Raw genomic sequence first — 18919 nt, 5'->3', positions numbered from 1 at the left:
ACGGAGAGGAAGAGAAGACAGAGTACACGTTCGTGGATTTCTCCCGGAAAGCACCACCTACACAGTAAACACAAAATGACGACAAGTAAAAAAATTGTTACATCGTCTTCTAGTGAAAGTTTCTACTCCAACAGACGGTTATTAATTCGATTGTGTAAAAGCACTTTTGTCATTGTCCTAGTAACGTAAAGCATTTCACATTTCTTTTCATACAAAGTGCTATTTGTAAATTCATATTCATAAGATTTTTTTTTAAAATGTATATTCAATTTTTGATTATGAAATAAAAAAAATGCCCAGTTATGAATTTCTTTGTATTGAAAATAACGGAATCTTGAAGATTTAAGATCACAATATATATCTTGCTTTTTGTAAAGAGGTCTAATGTCAATATCGTACAAAATGTGCTAAATGTTCTTGTATGTTCCATGTGCTAAAAGCATCCGAGCACTAGTGCTTGCACCTTAATCAACTTTTTTGTTTCAACATATTCATTACCAAAAAATGAATATATAATGTAAATCACTTAGTGCCTATTATTTAACTTAAATCTGAAAAAAAGTATTTATCTTTGTGAACTATCAAGCTACTTACAATAAAAAGTTCGGATGCCAACAGGCCACGATAATGAGTAAAATTATTTAGCTTGAAGATATAAATATATTATCAATGATACGATAATTTACTTATTATACTTCAGCTTTTAACGTCATACTGTTTTGTGCATCATTTAAGTTGTTTAAATTACTTTTCATTTAAATATCATTTGAACATTTTTTATAACATACATTATATTATTTTCCTTTCCAACTTTGCTATACCAGTATTTCATTCATTTGTGCCTTTTTTATATTCTTATATATAAGCTTATATAAATGGTAAATAACCTTGATTTAGAATAGAGTGGGATAGGATAAGGGATGAAAATGTGAAAGTCGATTTTTGAATATGAAAGATGTATAAAACTTGTTAAAAATAAGAGGTCTTGTGGATAAGAAATTTTTACCCGATATCGTAACGAATGCGTATGAACAGACAGACAGCTAGACGTACGGATGGACACCCTTATTCAGCAAATATAACAATATACCCTGATTTTCAAGTCACCAAATATGTTGATGATTATTTTATCTAAACATTTTACACAACTCTGTGATAAATAAAAATGAAATTGTCTAAATACAATCTATGATGACTAAGGTGTTTATATGAATGTGTCGCACTGAATTGTAGAATGATTTTGTTGTTTCATGACAAAGACCGGTTACCACAACTCCTTATTTCTCCATGGCACTTGACCCTTCCTCTGTTTTAAGACGCCGGTGTTGCTCTGCTCATATCCTTGTATCACCTGATTTGTTTTGTTTAGAGACGTGGCTGATTTAATCATTTTTCATTAAAGAATCCTATGTAGCGTCGATTTATATTTCTAAAAATAACCCTGCGTAATAGTCTGAAAAATGCGCAAACAAGGATCACCTTCCTATTAATGTAAGAAAAAAACGGGAGTTCTCCCTCTTCCTCCATAGATTTGCTTAAAGAGGAGCTTGTTATGATTAGTTATGATTTTATCTTTTAAACTGGTACTAAGGCAGATAATTTACTTGAGGAAGTCATTTTCTGTTTTAGATAATAGTCCTGGCAATCAAACTGTCTTTTTCGCACTTATTTTGATCAACATTGATAAATTTCAAATTCTTACATACTCTTACATAACACGCTTAAGATTCGTAAGATTCCAAACTAACTTTTATATACTCAGTAGATCAGATAAAGAATACGAAAGTTCAAATCATAATTTGAAAAAAAAACTTTGAGAGCTTTTTTTATAAAATATTTTTGAACAAAAATAAATAGAATTGAGAAATAAGTTCAACTTATTTATAAAGAAGAAAGATAAATATCCCAGAAGATAAAAGACCGAGGAATGAACTGTATAATAGTCTCTATATAGTACTATACGTCCTTGTCAGTAACAAGTTTAATTTTCTTCCTCGTGAACATATTTATCATGTATAAAGCAGAACAGAAGGAAGGAATATAATCATTTTTATCAAAAGGTTCAGTTGTTCATGGAACAAGGTTTTCATTGAAATTGGAAAGTGTGGATTGTGCCTACGTCATTGGGCAAAGAAAGTGAAAAATGGGCAAATTCAAGCTTCCATGCATTATTTCATTTTGGATATTTTGTTCTGTTGAAGGTAAGCCAAAAACGTTATTTTACTATGGATCTGACACTGTAAGTTTAAAGCATATAATAAATTGGAGTAAAGTAGCTTCTTCTCGTTAAAAGAAAATACAATGTAGCATATTTCACACGTTTTATGGATATATTTTTATTTGTTACTGACAACATTTAAGGCAATTTCTGTCGCCATACTTTCTTAACTGCAAAGCTAAGAAAATTATTTTCTGTCATTGCTAAAGATACATCGTGTTGACAATCTTAAACGGTGCAAAGAAAAAGATATAATCTTAATTTTATAATATCTGAGAGATTTTTAAAAATTAAATTTAATGCTTTAAATAAATGTATTAAATGTTATTATACTATTTTAAAAAAAAGATGATGATAAAGATGTAGCTTGTTAAATACAGACGACAAAAAAAATTGGAATATAAAAAACTATTGATTAAAGATCTAAAAAAAAAATTAATAAAATCCATAGTGTTTCAAAATCCATAATTTAGCAAGTTTGAAATTAAGATGACTAAGAAGTTTTGCAAAAATCTTAAAAATTATTATCAGACATTGGAAGAATTAAATCACATGAGTAATATATCTCCAAGGAATCTTATTCTAGTCACTTTTTAGTAAAATGTTAAGGGAAAAGCAAAACAAGTGTCTGATTTGATTCCTTAATCGTGTTGTGCATTGAGGGATAACTAGAAAAGAAATATTATATATAACTTAACCATTACATCTTCTAAAATTAAAATTTAAATGTGGTTAATGAACTTCATACTGGGAGATAATAGAAAATTTTACATGAAAGGGTTGAATAACAATCTAAGCCCGGAGCATGATAATACATATCTATTTAATATACCTGCCAGTGTCAATTTGAGTTCCATATAATGTAATTAAGTAATTATAATATGAGTTATTGATAATTGAATGATTGGACACGTTTGGATGGCCGGCGTCGCTTTTTCTTTCAATTTTAGAAATGTTTTTGATTTGATTTGAACATATTTTATTATCTTATAAATACATAAATGGATCGGGCAGCATGGGTAGCCTATATAAGCCCTCTCTACAATTAATGAAACAACTATTTAAACATACTTATTGCGGTTTTCGCTTTATATTCTCACTGTTCCTTTAGTTAGCGATACTAAAAGTGTCAGAACATGATGATTACTACTTTTTTTGTGATGCATTTAATTTTTGGTAAGCTTTGACTCGTTTTATGAAAAAATAATCATTTTAATATTATTTAAAAGTATATAGCATTTTAACCCTGGTCCATGACCACTTGGCGACCTTTTATCAAATCATTAAGTTCAAACAATAAAATTAAAAATGTTCTGACTGGGAATTTCATAAGTAATATGTTGGAATGTTATACATATATCTTGAGCCATTCATTTTGACAAAAACGCCATTGTCCAAGATTTTTAAACCTTCGATTATATTACATCGTGATATGCTGATATGTTTAATGCGATTAGATTGCAATTTTAACTTTAAAGACGAGGACAGACCAGATCTTCTGGAAAATACAATAAATCAAAATCAACTGTTTATTTAATTCCAAAGTAAGTAAGTATGAAACACTTATATGTGCACAGCTAACGGCATTAAAAAGATACATATGAGTTTATACATGTGGAGACTGTCTTTCATTCTTTCCTGAAAAGACAACTCTTGTTTTTCTGGTTTCACACATCTAATAAACAAGCACATAAGTAATATAAAACAAATACATGTTTGGGATGAAAAAAAAAGAAAAAAAAATCCACATTGGAAAATTTTATTCATACATGTACATGTAAATCAAATAAGTACAAAGCAATTAAATCAATTAAATGATTGAAAAATCTAACTTCTTCGGCTAGAATTCTTACTCCCAAACTATTTATACAGATTTACCATCATGGCAATAGACAGTAGACCTAACTCAATTTCTTTTTATATATATCTCAATATTAATTATTACGAGGGCTGTTCTTAAATTTCGTAGACGATCTCAATGTCCGTTATATAACTCACAAAAAATTCAAAATAAGCACATTGTTATATGTAAAAATATTTATTCTGATTTGTTGATGTGTGAAGTTTCATTCCATTCGATTTAACTGAAATTAATTTACTTCATTTGAAGATCAACATATTTTGTGCCCGCTGAGCACACTTAACGGCAATGTAACGTCAAAACACAGGGTCAAAATTAGAATTTCCAATAAATAACACCCCTATACATTTCACTCAGTATAATCCATCATCTATTCATTAAAAAACCTTTTTCTAATACATGACATTTTTTACAATTGTTCTTTTTGTATATTTTACATTGTATTTGTAACTGGTGACTGTTTGTAGATAAAATTATAAATACACTTTCATCGACGATTTCAAAGAATAAACTTCAATTATTAAAATATATTATTTCTTTATTCTTTGGATACTTACAGCCACCGTAGAGGGCAATCCAAGCCAGGAAGTAGCCCCACGAGCAGTCCAGATAGAGAATAAAGTTAATCATCACCCCGAGCGAGTTTTCTCCTATGATCAAATAAGTTCATATACACCGCAAAAAGGAACATGGCACTTTGTTATGTTCTTAATTTCCCTTTATACTTAACGCCGCTTTCACAGGATCAGCAACATTATAACGCTTATGTATTTCCTTGATATTCATACTTTTGAAATTTTTGTCCAGATTTTTACATTTAAACCATTTCTTTACAGATTTTCTTCTTCTGATAGAGTCTCTGTCTCATAAATACTGCCTGTACTATGAGTACACTCATGCACAACTCGCTTGTGACATATATATACATTTTATTCCTCAAACATTTTGAGACTTTATTCAAGATTTTTCTTGAGTAAAACACAAAATTACATCAATATCAGCTGCTCCATGACGCTATAAAACGTCATCATTTTCGTCCTTTTCAATGCGGATTACCTATTTTCTCAAGTCGATTCCTTTACAGCTGTAAATGGGTGTCCGGTAAAGATGAAATGAGTCCGTATTTGGATGAAGATAGGTTTTATTGATGTCAATAAATGGTACATAAAAACCCTGTGAATAAAATAGTCAAATTAATAACAAAATAAAATGAAATACTTATACCGTAATGCGGCATTTATTTTATCTTTTATTTCATCTTATATCAAATAGTAGATGTGTCTAAATTAGATACAACTATAGCTTTATGGTTTTATATTTTAGTCTCTGACCATAGCGTTATGGCCATTGACTAAAATATACGGCTCGTTAAACCTTATAACGCCACTGTTCGATTCAACAGTCAAGTCTCACTGCACAAATGTACCCCTTATAAATGTAATGAAATATATATACCCTTGAATAACTGCAGTGTAGAGACGATTCATAATATTTCATATCTAAATATAATCAATACAATGCTAGTATTCTTTCTCAGCAATGATCTGACAATAAAAAAGTCAACATACATGTTCCACAAGTCAACGATTAGACAATATAATACTCCATATATACGTATACGTTGTTTAATGTGAAAAATAAGATTATATATGTATTTGTCAAAATGCAATCCAAATTTTTTTTTTTATTTCGTTTTAATACATAAAACATTTTTTTTTTTAATTATCCTTTTATCAAATGACCCATTTGTTGTAAATATATTCAACGATTTCTTGACAGTTAAATCATAAGAAAGGGGAGTAATCAAATGTTGAACCCGCTTTTGATTGGTTAGTTTGGATTTTGAATTTCGAAACTCGAATTTCGAATCTCGTATTTCGAAACTGGAATCTCGAGTGAGCCTTCTGGGCTTTCGTTACTTAGGGCCATTGAGCAGCGAGGGATCTTTGTCGTGCCAGCACCTACTGCAACACGGTACCTTGATTAATATTGTCTCGTCCAATGGATTGGTCTTCACGTCCTTCACTTCAGGATTAATGCGGTGTACTTTCCAAGAAACATCATTTCCCCTTCGTTACAATTCTGAATGAAGAGAAAATGTCTTAATTAATCATTTTTTGCATTAATGCATTTTTCCACCGATCGATCTCGTAAATATGAAATATTTAGAATAGTTTGTGTTTGGGAATACTAGACGTATATAAGACTCGGACATTTAGGACCAAGACAACGCTTAACTATTGCTTCTTTCCGAAATATACGAGGGCCGTTCAAAAATTACGCGGACTGTGATAATATTTACTCTTACAGACGTCATAGAGTTGAAATTTCACAGAAATATGTTTCTTAAAGATTCTAATAAATTTTGTAAAAATTTCTGTATTTTAAATAAATTCTACTAAATTTATCGGTATATTGATATCGCTGATGGAGAGGTATGGAGCACGACAAGAAAAGTGAAGCAAAAGCATGCCAAATCCAAAATTTAACTCATTGATTTTCTATAACTCGCGATATTTTTAACAGTTTTTTTCAAATGTTTCTTTAAATTGTTATATTTTTATGATTATGACATGATATTTGAAGTACTAACAAAAATATATTGATTTTTTCCCGATGCGATTCCCGTTAAAACGACTGTGAAAATGACGTCTCCTTAATTGACGGAACACACACTTTCGTTAAATTATGTGTAATGCTCGAGATATGGCCAACATAGATCTATAATATGTATAATATAACATGTAAACTAGGGTATTCGTGACATTCGTCCACAAATAGCAAATTGGCATTTTAGACCGTTAGACCTCTGTAAAAAGGCTATACGGGAGGACGGAAAGAAGATTATGGACAAAAACTTCATCCGGACTGTAAAGAACGTGAATGGGAGTCAGCAACATTACACTATATCTCATAAATACCTGCAGTTTTTTGTTTTAAAACAAAAAAAATAATATTCTTTACTTGATTAGTAGCTTTTAAGCTTGACAGGAACTGGTGTTTGGATGTTGAATAGAAAGGTACCTCAAACTGTACAGGTACTCTTGGGAAAATGTTGAGAAAATGAAAGCTCAATCACATATTTTATAATGCCTGTGAAGTCGAAGATTTTGCTGCTCCGTGACTTAATGATATGTCCTAAAAAATCACTTAAAATTGATACTAATTTACATCATTTTGATGTGAAATTTTGAAGACCATTTAAGTAAAGATTCTTTAATAATATGTATGACATTTTGCCCGAGAATGTCGTCAAAATTTTTTTCTGTGCAACAAGTCCGCATTATTTTTGAACGGCCCTCGAATTTGTTTTTTGAACATACATCTTAAAAATACCGGAAGAAAGACGTAGCCATCTCTTCTGACGCTGAAGCAGTGAAAATCTACACCCCCATACTCTGAAAACGCCTCCCACATACTTTATAGCGACTTACCCGCATAACTGGTTGTATGTGGTGCTATAACCTTTGAACGGGTCAACAATCACCACGTATCTTAAGTAATCTCACTCTAAATATGACACACACTTTATTTTATACAGGACAGACATTTACCATATCGACTGAGTTTATTGATGGAAAACTGATATTCAGATGGCCAAATATTACAACAAACACTAACTATATAATGGTCTATAAGGATGGTCAATCATCTAATTGGACAAAGACCCGTGATGACGAATACATAGTTAAAAATGTATCGAAATATACAACTGTAAAGATCAACGTACTGGAGGATTACCAGGATGGAAGAAGGAACTATACTAAGACATATGCACACAACGGTTAGTTGTATTTTTTTCTGAATTTCCATAAAATGATATTTTTGATATGAAATATGAAATGAACAGTAATCAAGCTTTTTACTCCATTAAAATAAAAACAATTGTGAACAGATCAAATGAGGACTTAAAAAATATCAAAGGTGGGATCAGTTTTTCATGAAGCATTCGTAGTCGACCAATCACGCCAGTGTGCTCGTGAAAAGATTCGGCTAACTAAAATTTTCGTTAATAACTCAGTTTCAAAATAACCGTCAAATAATTTGTATAGAAAAATATAGATTAAACTGTATTTGCTAGCAATGCCGTAGCAAAATATCCAAATATGAAAAACTTTGTAAGACTCTGGTGTATTTCGAGTTCAAATTGTGTATTAAATATTTATTTGATAGATATTATTAAGTGAGAATCAAAAGTATATATAAACACTAACGAGAAAAAAATCAGGTCTACGTAGGGACACAATGTGTCCTATAAAATAGTAAAAATAAATCTGAAACGTTGACGAAATATGACCTAATTAAATGAAAACGTAGGTATTGTATTAACTAATATCTTAATAGCCATTAAAAGGTAGAAAGAGCTTACAATTAAAATAATTGTTCGAGTCTTGTGATTCTTGAAATCTTTTGCATTGGATATATTTTTGTGTACCAAAAACTGGATTTTTCTTAAATTATATACATATCTCCAAAATGTGTATATAATAAATTATATAATAGTCACAGTGTCCGGCGAAAAATATTTAAAAAAGAAAAAAACGACAACACAAGTTGTAAAACGTTAGCACTTTCATTTCAAATTCTTCAGACGTTTACCTTCAAGACGTTGTCAACAATGCAATGACGTCACAATTTATGTTCGGGAAACAAGCAAAAGCGTATATATATAACATATAAAAAAGAAACATAAACATGTCCAGCAATTCTGTATCAATTAATTTTCAAATAACCACAAGACTAGTATACATGCATTACAAGCACAAGTTGAAACACATATTATACTTTGTCCAATTTTATATCCATAGAATCATTCATCTAACAAAGAATATGGCTTTGACTCACCAAGTCTGATCACATGGCAACAGGACTAGAAAACATTTCTATAATTCTGCTGAAATTATTTTTTCTCGCCATTCCACAGTATGCAGTTTTACTACTCATCTCATACTCTAATCCCACTGTTCACAATTAACAACTCTAATTGACTTGATACAAGTCAATATGGAGGAAAACATGCTTGCCTTTAAATTCCCTCCACAATATTTAAAAAGAGGAAGTGAATGACTGAGCATGCTCAACAAATGGCTCATGGGTAATACTAGATGTTGCAAGATAGTTTTTTTTTTCTGGCAGTATTGCCAGAATGTCACCAGAAGTTGTTGCAGCTACAGTCCCTGAAACGCTGAACGAACGTTGAACGAACGGTGAACGAACGCAGAGCGAACGGTGGGTGAACGATGTGCGAACGCTGAACGAACGGTGAGCGAACGCACATATACGTGTGAAGGGTGTCAAACGGGGACAGGGGTTAAAGACTGTCAAAGTGGGGACTTCTTCATTTTTAATATTTCATTGACTTTTGACTTAAAATATTAATCACCATGTAACCCTGATGACAAATATAATGAGAACATATCAATATCTTTAATTTTAAGCTAAGCACATTTCACAGCACAAACGGGGACCTATTTCACACTCATTAATATTCACACACCAGTTCCTGTTATATTGTATCTAAACGGGGACATTTTCCAAAACGAATAAAATCCTCTCTTTTGTGCCTTTTATTCACTCATTACCACCGTTTTCATCACTGATTAAGACCCCTGTCTTTATAGGCACTTGAATGCTTAATATTTTAAATCAAATATGGAAATTACGAACAGTTATTGCATGATGAAAATATATTGTTAATTTTTCTTCTCAAATAATTTTGAAATTAAGGAATCTGTCTTAAATTTATCATCACTGACCTCTTTGTCGCAGTAGCATGATTAATGGAATTTAGATATGGTGATTGCAACATAGTTTGCAAAATTCAAAGCTACTAGTTTTACATGTAATTTATGATTTTTTGTCTCAGAATTAGAGTATTGAACAAGAAAATGATTGTCATTTGACATACTTACAACTATAAAAAATATAATAAAAGGTCTGAAGGGGGCGCTGATAATACCACTCCAAAAAAATTACCAATTTCAAAATGAAAAGAAAAAATTATATTGACCTTTTGATAATTGTCAGCTATTGAATATAATCGATAAACACTTTAAAATCAAATCCACTGCATTTACGTATACGCTTCATTTCAGAATCGGAGTACGACGACTTCTCTAAAATATCTACATTACATTGCATCTTTGATCAGGTACTTTTATTAAAAAAAAACATGAACTAAAAAATCTTTCAAAGCAAGGACAATTATTCATTTTATGTTTTACGCAGAAAACCGATGATCCGGTGTAACGTTGAATATTGACCCGAGTTGAAAATTGACCCGGGGGTCATTTTTCAACGTTGAATATTGAACCGGGGTCATTTTTCAACGTTGAATATGGAGACCAAAAGTCGTTGAATTTATACCCGGGGTCATTTTTCAACAGTTTGATATTTTTTTTTCTTACACCTAATGACGTCAACAAGTTGAAAATTGACCCTGTTGAATATTGACCCCACCTCAAAGTTTGAACATTTTTTTTAGCTGGGAAGTTGTTTTACGGGATTTATCAGTATCACTTTATTTATATTTCGGTTTCAATTTTTTTTTCCCTTTTCAAGAATAATAGAAAAAACATACAGTATCACCCCATGTATACATGTACATTTTGAACAGTGCACGCGGTTTTAGTTATCTTCAAGCATGACAACTTTATTTTTGACAATACTTTCCAAAATCCGTAGCATCCATAAATAACTACAAAACAACGAATAGGGCATAAAATAAAAATCTTAAAAATCTGCAATCTAGAAAGTAGCCCTATATATATTGATCAGGTGGGTGGAAATTCAGTATAAAAATAACAAAATTTATAGCCTAAAAATTAGAATGATCACATCGACCAAAATGATTCCAATGATAGCTTATATTTGTAAAAAGAGCAATATAGCGACCATAGTATGTAAGTAATGCTAACTTTAAATAAATTGTTGAAATCCCTGTAACAATTAACTTATTTGTCGGTAGACTGACTCGGCTTGATCGCTTTCGGACCATAACCCTGAGAATGAGATTATTCTTATTCTAAAACATTCTTACTCTATAGAATGTGATTCCTATTTGATTACTTGTTATTTCTATTCCATTATTTGTAAATTTTTTTCGATAAATTGCTATTCCAATTACAGGAAGTGTGACAATATGATTCATATATCATAAAATTTACATATTGTTTTTTCTCGAAAACACGCGTTTCCCATTCGATGTCATTAATATTTAAAACAATCGGTTGCTAGTCGCTAATATTGTCATTCCTATTCGATAATTTTTTTATTCGGTAATTATTTGGTTTATATGCAATAGAGTTGTTATTCGAAAACATACTAGAATCCATTTCTATTCGAAAAAAATATGATTCCTATTCGATAAACTTCTCATATTATTACATAATTTTATCTCTATGATCTCCTATGCGATGTTTTTTTTCTTTTTTAATAATTGCCATGATTGCATTCTGGGAAATATGACAAATTTAACTAGAATTGGTTGTAAACCCAATTAAATATAAACTAGAATTGGTTGTAAACCCAATTAAATAGGAATGTAAAGTTTCACATTATTATCGAATATAAATCATTTTATCACATAGATTGACAAAACAAAATTTGAAAATTTTGGGAATAAGGCACAAGTTTTCTCTCCTCAAGACTTAGAGACTAGGGTTCAGCATAAATTAAGCTGTTGCTGTTTAATATTAAATAAATGTGTTTCGTTTTATACATTGATGGAGTAATTATAGAGAATTTAGTTATTCAGAATGCTAATTTAATTATTTGATTATGTCTCGTATCAATTTTTGACAAAGATATCCAATATGTTTTAATATAAAGTATATGTAGATCCTAATTAAAGACTTCAAGGCATTGTTACGTCTCATCAATTACGGAACAATAAAAAATATTAATACAAGCTCTAGTATTTTTTTTTTCAGAAACATCAAGTCATATTCTATATTATCTTTAATTGAGAAATCAATACTATTTCTGTTTTTACAAAAAATTATAGTAGTAGTAGTAGTAGTATTTATTTGGTATCATGTCATCATACATAAAACAAATACACATAATTACACATGATCTTACAAAGATGAAAGCTGGTAATCAAGATTTTATATATAAATAATTTAATTTGACTAGATAGATACCAGGATAACCCATTAAAGCTCGAGAGCTTATTTCCAATGGGGTCCTATCTTAAATAACTTTAAAGAATAAATAACAATATTCCATCATCAAAGCACTATAATACTTTTGGCACAATAATTTTAGCATACACATCTAAATTAGGTTTAAGTATGACAACATTGACATTATCAATAAAATGTAAAATATATTTATAAACTAGTACTGAAACATATCACTTTTATGTTCTAAAATGCCTTTTTGTAAGATAAAACTCTTTACTTGTTTCTTAAAAGTACTCTTTCCTTTTGAACACTTAATAGAGGCTGGTAAAAAATTCCAGTCCTTTATCTCCATTTTAACACCTGTTCTATGAGAAAACCAGGCAGGGGGATCGATGTCACTCACTTTAATGAAAGGATGAGGTGACTTGCGGCCCCCGGTAAATTGACAAAAAATTAAATGCCTAAATTTTTACTCAAATTTTGTATGTAACTAATTACTGATATGTGTGCCTTTATAGAATACTATTAATAACAAAATAAGAAACGTGATTTGAAAGATACAGATCTTTTATTGGGTTAGGGGTTTCATATTTACATTCAATTCCAGTTGTATTTTAACCCCGCCCCACTCTTTGAAGCCCTTAAAATATACGAGCTCATGCAGGTACAATTTTCTCATTTTTCTGGTCACTGTATTTTATTAAAATCTACCTATATGTGAAAGGAGAAAATTGTACCTAACTGCGCTCAAATGCTATTTTTAAAAAAAAAACTGTAAAATCTAGCTGGCCTTTCCCATTATAAACAGATCGACGGAACTAGATTTTCTGACGTAAGAATAAATCCATATGCTAATCGAGGAACTGGCGATACTTTCTAACTGACCAATCAGCTAAATGAAATTCGTTACGAGTGAGTACCACAAAAATACTATGGAAACATGCTTGGAATTTTACTGCTTTCCGAAATTTTTTATGCATTTGAGTCACAGATTAGACACGGATATACGTATGAACAATTCCCTAGACCATAGTAAAATTTATATACAATTACAAACAATTGAGAGATATACATTAGTTTAAAGTTTTAATTGTAGCGTGTTTGGTGTCAATTCGCTAGGTCTACTTGTATTCCCGAGTATCAGTGAATACAACTTTCACGTGCATTTCTCGTCCTAAAAACCGTAAATGCTGAAAATCCATGCGTATTATTAAGTATTAACAGCCTTGACTGACCATTACAAAAGTTTGAAATGTAGAAAAGGATAACAGGTAAATTGACCTCAACCACGTGTCTGTGATAAAATGTAAACGTAGTAAACCAGCATGTTTTGTTTTTCTTTCACCGGATTGGACAATGACCATGTGCGACATAATATCAATAGCCATATAAGGTCTTCTCGAACACGCTTATCCCTCTATTGTACTAAGACCAGCCCATTCTTTTGCCACAAAAGAACATATTTTCACAAACCTGGCCGAATTTTGCTGTGATAAGGTCTAAAAAATCAAAGATAATGCAGTATTCCTTTTCTCATTTAAATGTGTCTGAACTATCGAAAATATTCAAAAGGCGTCGTATTTATAAACTAATGTATGAAAACTACCAACATCATTGTAGATTAAATATAATTCGTCGTGGAAAAAGGGGCCCCAGATAGCAGTTATGTCACATCATCCTTTTCTAAAAGAACTCCTGCAATAGTGGTGATATTACCTATTTGAGTTTCTTACAACAGTCATTAATGAATGATCCCTATAATATATAGATTACCACTGGAACCAAGAAAATTCGGACTACCCAGTTTTCGTGCGTTTTCTACGATTTTCTTGTTGTTTACATGATATATAAGTGAAATAAATTAATTTGTAAGCAAAAAAGAAAAAACTACAGATGTTCGACGGGAAAAGGTGATATCACCCAATCGAATAGGCGATTTCACCTTTTCGAATATGTGATATCACCTTTTCGAATTGGTGATATCACAATTTCAAATCAAATAGGTGCTATCATCTATTGGAACAGGTGATATCACTTCTTCAAATAGGGGATATTACTTTTTCCAGTAAATACCAAAACGGGGCCTCATACCTATGAATTAAGTCACAGTAGTGAAAACCCAAACATAAATATGTGTTTTAATGCTGTTGAATTTTGAACCGGTTTCATGATCAAAATTCCACGACCCGGCTCAGTTTTCAACGGATTGGGGTCTAAATTCAACACTTTTGGTCTCAGTATTCAACGTTGAAAAATGACCCCCGGGTCAATTTTCAACCTGGGTCAAAATTCAACGTTACACCGGAAGTATTATACCTGTGCAGTATTTTTACTGGCACAAAATGTTTATGAATACATTTCACTAAAGTCAAATAATTTTATTTTTTATAAGAAATCTGCAAATGAACTAAATTAACAGAAATAAAAAAAACACAGGAGTTAAATTTGTTTTCCACAACCGTTGCTTAAATTTTAAAAGAAAATTTACAAGAAATTTCAGTTGCGACTGCTGCAAATAGGGTACTTTAAACCAATAATTTTTTTGCAAAATCACCTGATTGCTTGAGATATGTATACTGTACTGTAAGGGCGGGTCGAGCACCCTCGTCCTCATTATTAAAAAAATATTTCAGAATGTAGACACTTGTGTTGTAGAGTAGCATTTCTCCCATAGCCAACTCCCAACTGCCCCACAGGGAATCGTACTCTAGAGCAGAATTTCCCTCCAAGGGGAATTCACACACCAGAACCAAATTACTCCTTGAAGTTCTCTCTTTCTCAGAGTAGGATCCCCCATCCCTTGTCATATAGAGAGTAAATATAAACCACAGCCGCATTGTAATAAAATAAACGACAAACAGATTTTTGAATGGTAAATGAGTGTTTTTCAACTTATGTTATATTTCAAATCATCAACCAAAATGTTTAGTTTTCAAAACAAATCTCCCCAGATTAGATGTATGGCTCAGCGGTAGATGTATTTTTAATGTTCTTTTTGACAAGGCTGTTTAAGGATTTTTTACACAGAAAGTCCTTTATTTATGCATACTTTTTATTACTTATCTTTTGCTTGAATCTAATGAACGGAAGAATTGATTGAGTTCGTATCATGTGAAAACGAATTAATTATTTCATAAATAGTTAGTTTTCTCCTTTTATTTTATACGTCTACTGGTTTTTTCCTCTATAAAATCTACGCAGTAAATTGTGAAAATTCCCTAGAAATCTCTGCGAATTGACTAATCCCCGTGAGATAATTTAATGATCTAATCCCTGCTTCGGAAGTTAATTCCCCGGTTATCTCTTATCTCTAGATTTTACTTTTGTTTCGGTTCTAATATTTTAAGGGCTCATCCTCGTGCGTTAGTCCGGAAGCTAATCCCCGGTCATTCGTAATCCTTTATTTTTTTTTTAATAACTTTTATATAGGTATAATAACATATTCAAAAGGTATATAATTGGTGAGTTAGCAAGATTCTAGTTCCCCTTGACCAGGACTATTTCCCGAGACACAGCCACTATTATCCGCTGACTAATGAAACCACGCTCTCAAGCGTAGCAACAATCAACACTGCTTAATTTGATGACGGTGATATTATAAAAAAATATATTGATTGTGCAGAATTCATGCGCGCAAGGTTCATTATACCCCCGCTTGAAAAGTGGGAGGGTATATATAAAAAAATGGTATGCTCGTCCGTCCGTCTGTACGTCCTTCTGTTACGCTTTGGGGTACCCATCTCTTATCTGCAACTCCTCTCATACCACTGAAGGAAATTTTATGCAACTTTCACAGAATCTTTATTACATATTGCCACTGTGTACCTCCTATTTTACTTTTTCATCTTGCATATATTTGGATTTTCCAGATCAAAACATGGATACTGCCATTATATTCATATGGGAGGCGGGGGTATTATTTAGTGAGCTCATTGCTCACTGTACCTCTAGTTGTACATGTTGTAATATGTTTTCATATAATATTAAGAATATTATAATGCGTAAAGCATGTAGTTAAATGCTACTTTGGCATTTTCACCCTTCGAAATCTTTGGCAACCTTGGCTGCGCATTAGTTGACAATGGTTTTCTTCGAGTGAAAATGATCCTTTAGCCGCGGGTTTGAGACCGTATAAACAGAAGTCCCGTGTCGCAGTAGGTGCTGGCACAAAAAAGGATCCCTCACTGCTCTGTTTGTCGAGTGTAAGGTAAAGTTTGAAGCTCTCCACCATAAAGTGGTGGCGTACGTCTACATATGAGTGAAAAGTTCTCCAGAGGAATCAATCAATCAATCAGTTTCATGCAGTATATAATAACAGGTTTGTTATCATGTTTAGGACTGATGATACAAACAAAAACTGATCGTATAGATGGGAAACTTTTCTTGGATCTTTTTTGGTTGTAAATGATAAAAAAAAATAATAAATTTCAAAAGTACATGTACTAAAATTTTTAATTTACCTAGATGTTCGAATTTCCATCTTGTAATTATCCTTAATTTTCTACACACTTTTTTGTCACCTTAAATCCCAATAATAATTATCTTTCTAATATTTGATAAATGGCTAAAATTTTATTTAGCGTTGGGGCAGAGTTATGAAAAATCCTTAAGCTGTTCTGCTGCCAATAATCATAGGGATTAACTTTACCACTGCTGGAAAAAAAATCGTGAACAAGGAGATACTTTTTGACATATAAAAAGAACACTAATTAATCACTTGCAAAACTATTCTTCAATTCCATTATCTCTTCATTAACCATATTACACACAAATTTTAATAACCCGAATCCGTTTATTTCTAGTTCTGTTATTCTTTACTATAAAAGATATCAACTCTAAGGAAAAATTATTTCGAGATAATAAACTCGTTTAAAAGAGGTAATTATTATACAGTTAAAGTATGACATTAAGGGGGTTAGCAAGATTCCAGTTCCCCAGGGTCAGGACCTGGTTGAGGGGAACTGGAACCTTGTTTACTCCATCAATGATATACATTTTTGTCCCCCGCTTTCGCGAAAGCGAGGGGACATTAAATCTCACTCGTCTGTCTGTCAGTCTGTCTGTCCGTCCGTCACAAAAACTTTCACCTTGCCCATAACTTCTGATTGAGTGGAGCTATGACTTTCATATTTCACATGTGTATTCCTTGCGACAAGATCTTTCTTTGGGTACCATGTGTGAGATTATTAGGTGGAAAGACCGATATATTTATGTATTACGTTTGTTTATAACCGAAAACTAGAGGACGCATGAATGGATATTAAAGAATATTAGTAAGCTGTATGGACATTCACGAATCAGTAAAAAAAATATCGTAAAAAATACAGCACAACAACAGAAAGAATTTGTTTATACTAGTAAATCTTGGGAATAAGTAAAAAAATATCTTAATCAAATAGGGGAACTGTGCGTATAAATTATCACAATACAATGGAGGACATTTGTGTATAAAAACTACAACACAATAGGGGACATATTTTGTGTATAAAATACACAATACAATAGGCGGCATTTGTGTATAAAAAAAACTACAACACAATAGGGGACAAATTTTGTGTATAAAAATACACAATACAATAGGGGACATTTGTGTATAAAAAACTACAACACAATAGGGGACATAATTTGTGTGTAAAAATTCACAATACAATAGGGGACATTTGTGTATAAAAAAGTACAACACAATAGGGGACATATTTTATGTATAGAAATTCACAATACAATAGGGGACATTTGTGTATAAAAAATCACAATACAATAGGGGACATTGTGGGTATAAATGATCACAATACAAAAGTAGATATTCCTGTATATAACATGCAAATACAAAAAAATTGTGAATGACGTATGTATACGTGTACCTTAGTCTTATCAAAATACAAGAAGGAACATGTTTATGAATTATTCAAAAACCTCAATGGAGGAGAACTGAGTAACAATATTGAGTTTTGTTTATAAGGTAGCAATTAAAATTTAAGATGCTGAAAAGCTATTCTCTGATAACAATTACGTTTGATTCTATTTTGTTTTGTTCGGATGAAAGCTAGAAATTGAGTTTGAATTTTGTTTAGGAATTAAATAAAGTTAATGTGGAACTCCCAGCTACACCTAATCAAACCTCCAAGCGCATAAATCAATGTTAAAGTGAAGTAATAATTACATCGACAGTAGTGTACTTATTCTTAAAAGTATATGCATGAAACAATTTGAATAAAAACAATATATTAAGCTGTCAAGAAATTATTTACTTCCTTTAAATGACCATCCGACATTTTTGATAGATAATAAGTATGTCATCAGTAGTTTTTATGTCTTAATGTACAAGTGCTTTGTATCTTTTAATTAATCGAGCTAGAATATCAAATATCTTAGTGTTGAATTGTACGGTACACATATTTCCAAATTAACAAAATCTGTTTTCAGAATCTGCATATACCCCCAACCCCGTCGAAATTACTATATCTGCCTATGGAAGAGAATAAATTCACCTTCATAGTATACATTGTATATTGAAAATACAAGATCTTGAAAAAAGACATTTATTAAAAAAATATCTTTTAAGAGTTTATATATGTTATAAAAGTTATTTGAATGATTGGAAACTTAATTCGTTGCACGCGACGTCATTATACCTTCTTACTGAATAACGACGATACCGATTTGAAATTTTGACCTTAAGGTCATATGCAACATACTTTGAACTTTATAGAGCTC

At 31.4% G+C, this 18919-nt stretch overlaps 1 protein-coding gene across 1 annotated transcript in view; it reads left to right on the top strand.

Moving 5' to 3' along the window:
- The first annotated feature begins 2024 nt into the window (after nucleotides 1-2024).
- The window catches only part of LOC134267456 (hemicentin-1-like), a 50213-nt gene continuing 33318 nt past the window's right edge, over nucleotides 2025-18919 (top strand). Inside the window, exons 1-2 of the mRNA XM_062749663.1 lie at nucleotides 2025-2201; nucleotides 7621-7863. Of these exons, the coding sequence (XP_062605647.1) occupies nucleotides 2144-2201; nucleotides 7621-7863 (301 nt within the window). The 5' untranslated portion in view covers nucleotides 2025-2143. The remainder of the gene's footprint in view (nucleotides 2202-7620; nucleotides 7864-18919) is intronic.

The sequence above is a fragment of the Saccostrea cucullata genome, unplaced genomic scaffold (genome assembly GCF_032062105.1).
Source record: "Saccostrea cucullata isolate Sc308-1 unplaced genomic scaffold, CSIRO_AGI_Scuc_v1 ctg597, whole genome shotgun sequence".
NCBI classification, from domain to species: Eukaryota; Metazoa; Mollusca; class Bivalvia; order Ostreida; family Ostreidae; genus Saccostrea; species Saccostrea cuccullata.
The sequence above is the reverse complement of the archived record's forward strand: the minus strand, read 5'-3'. Positions and strand labels throughout refer to the sequence as shown.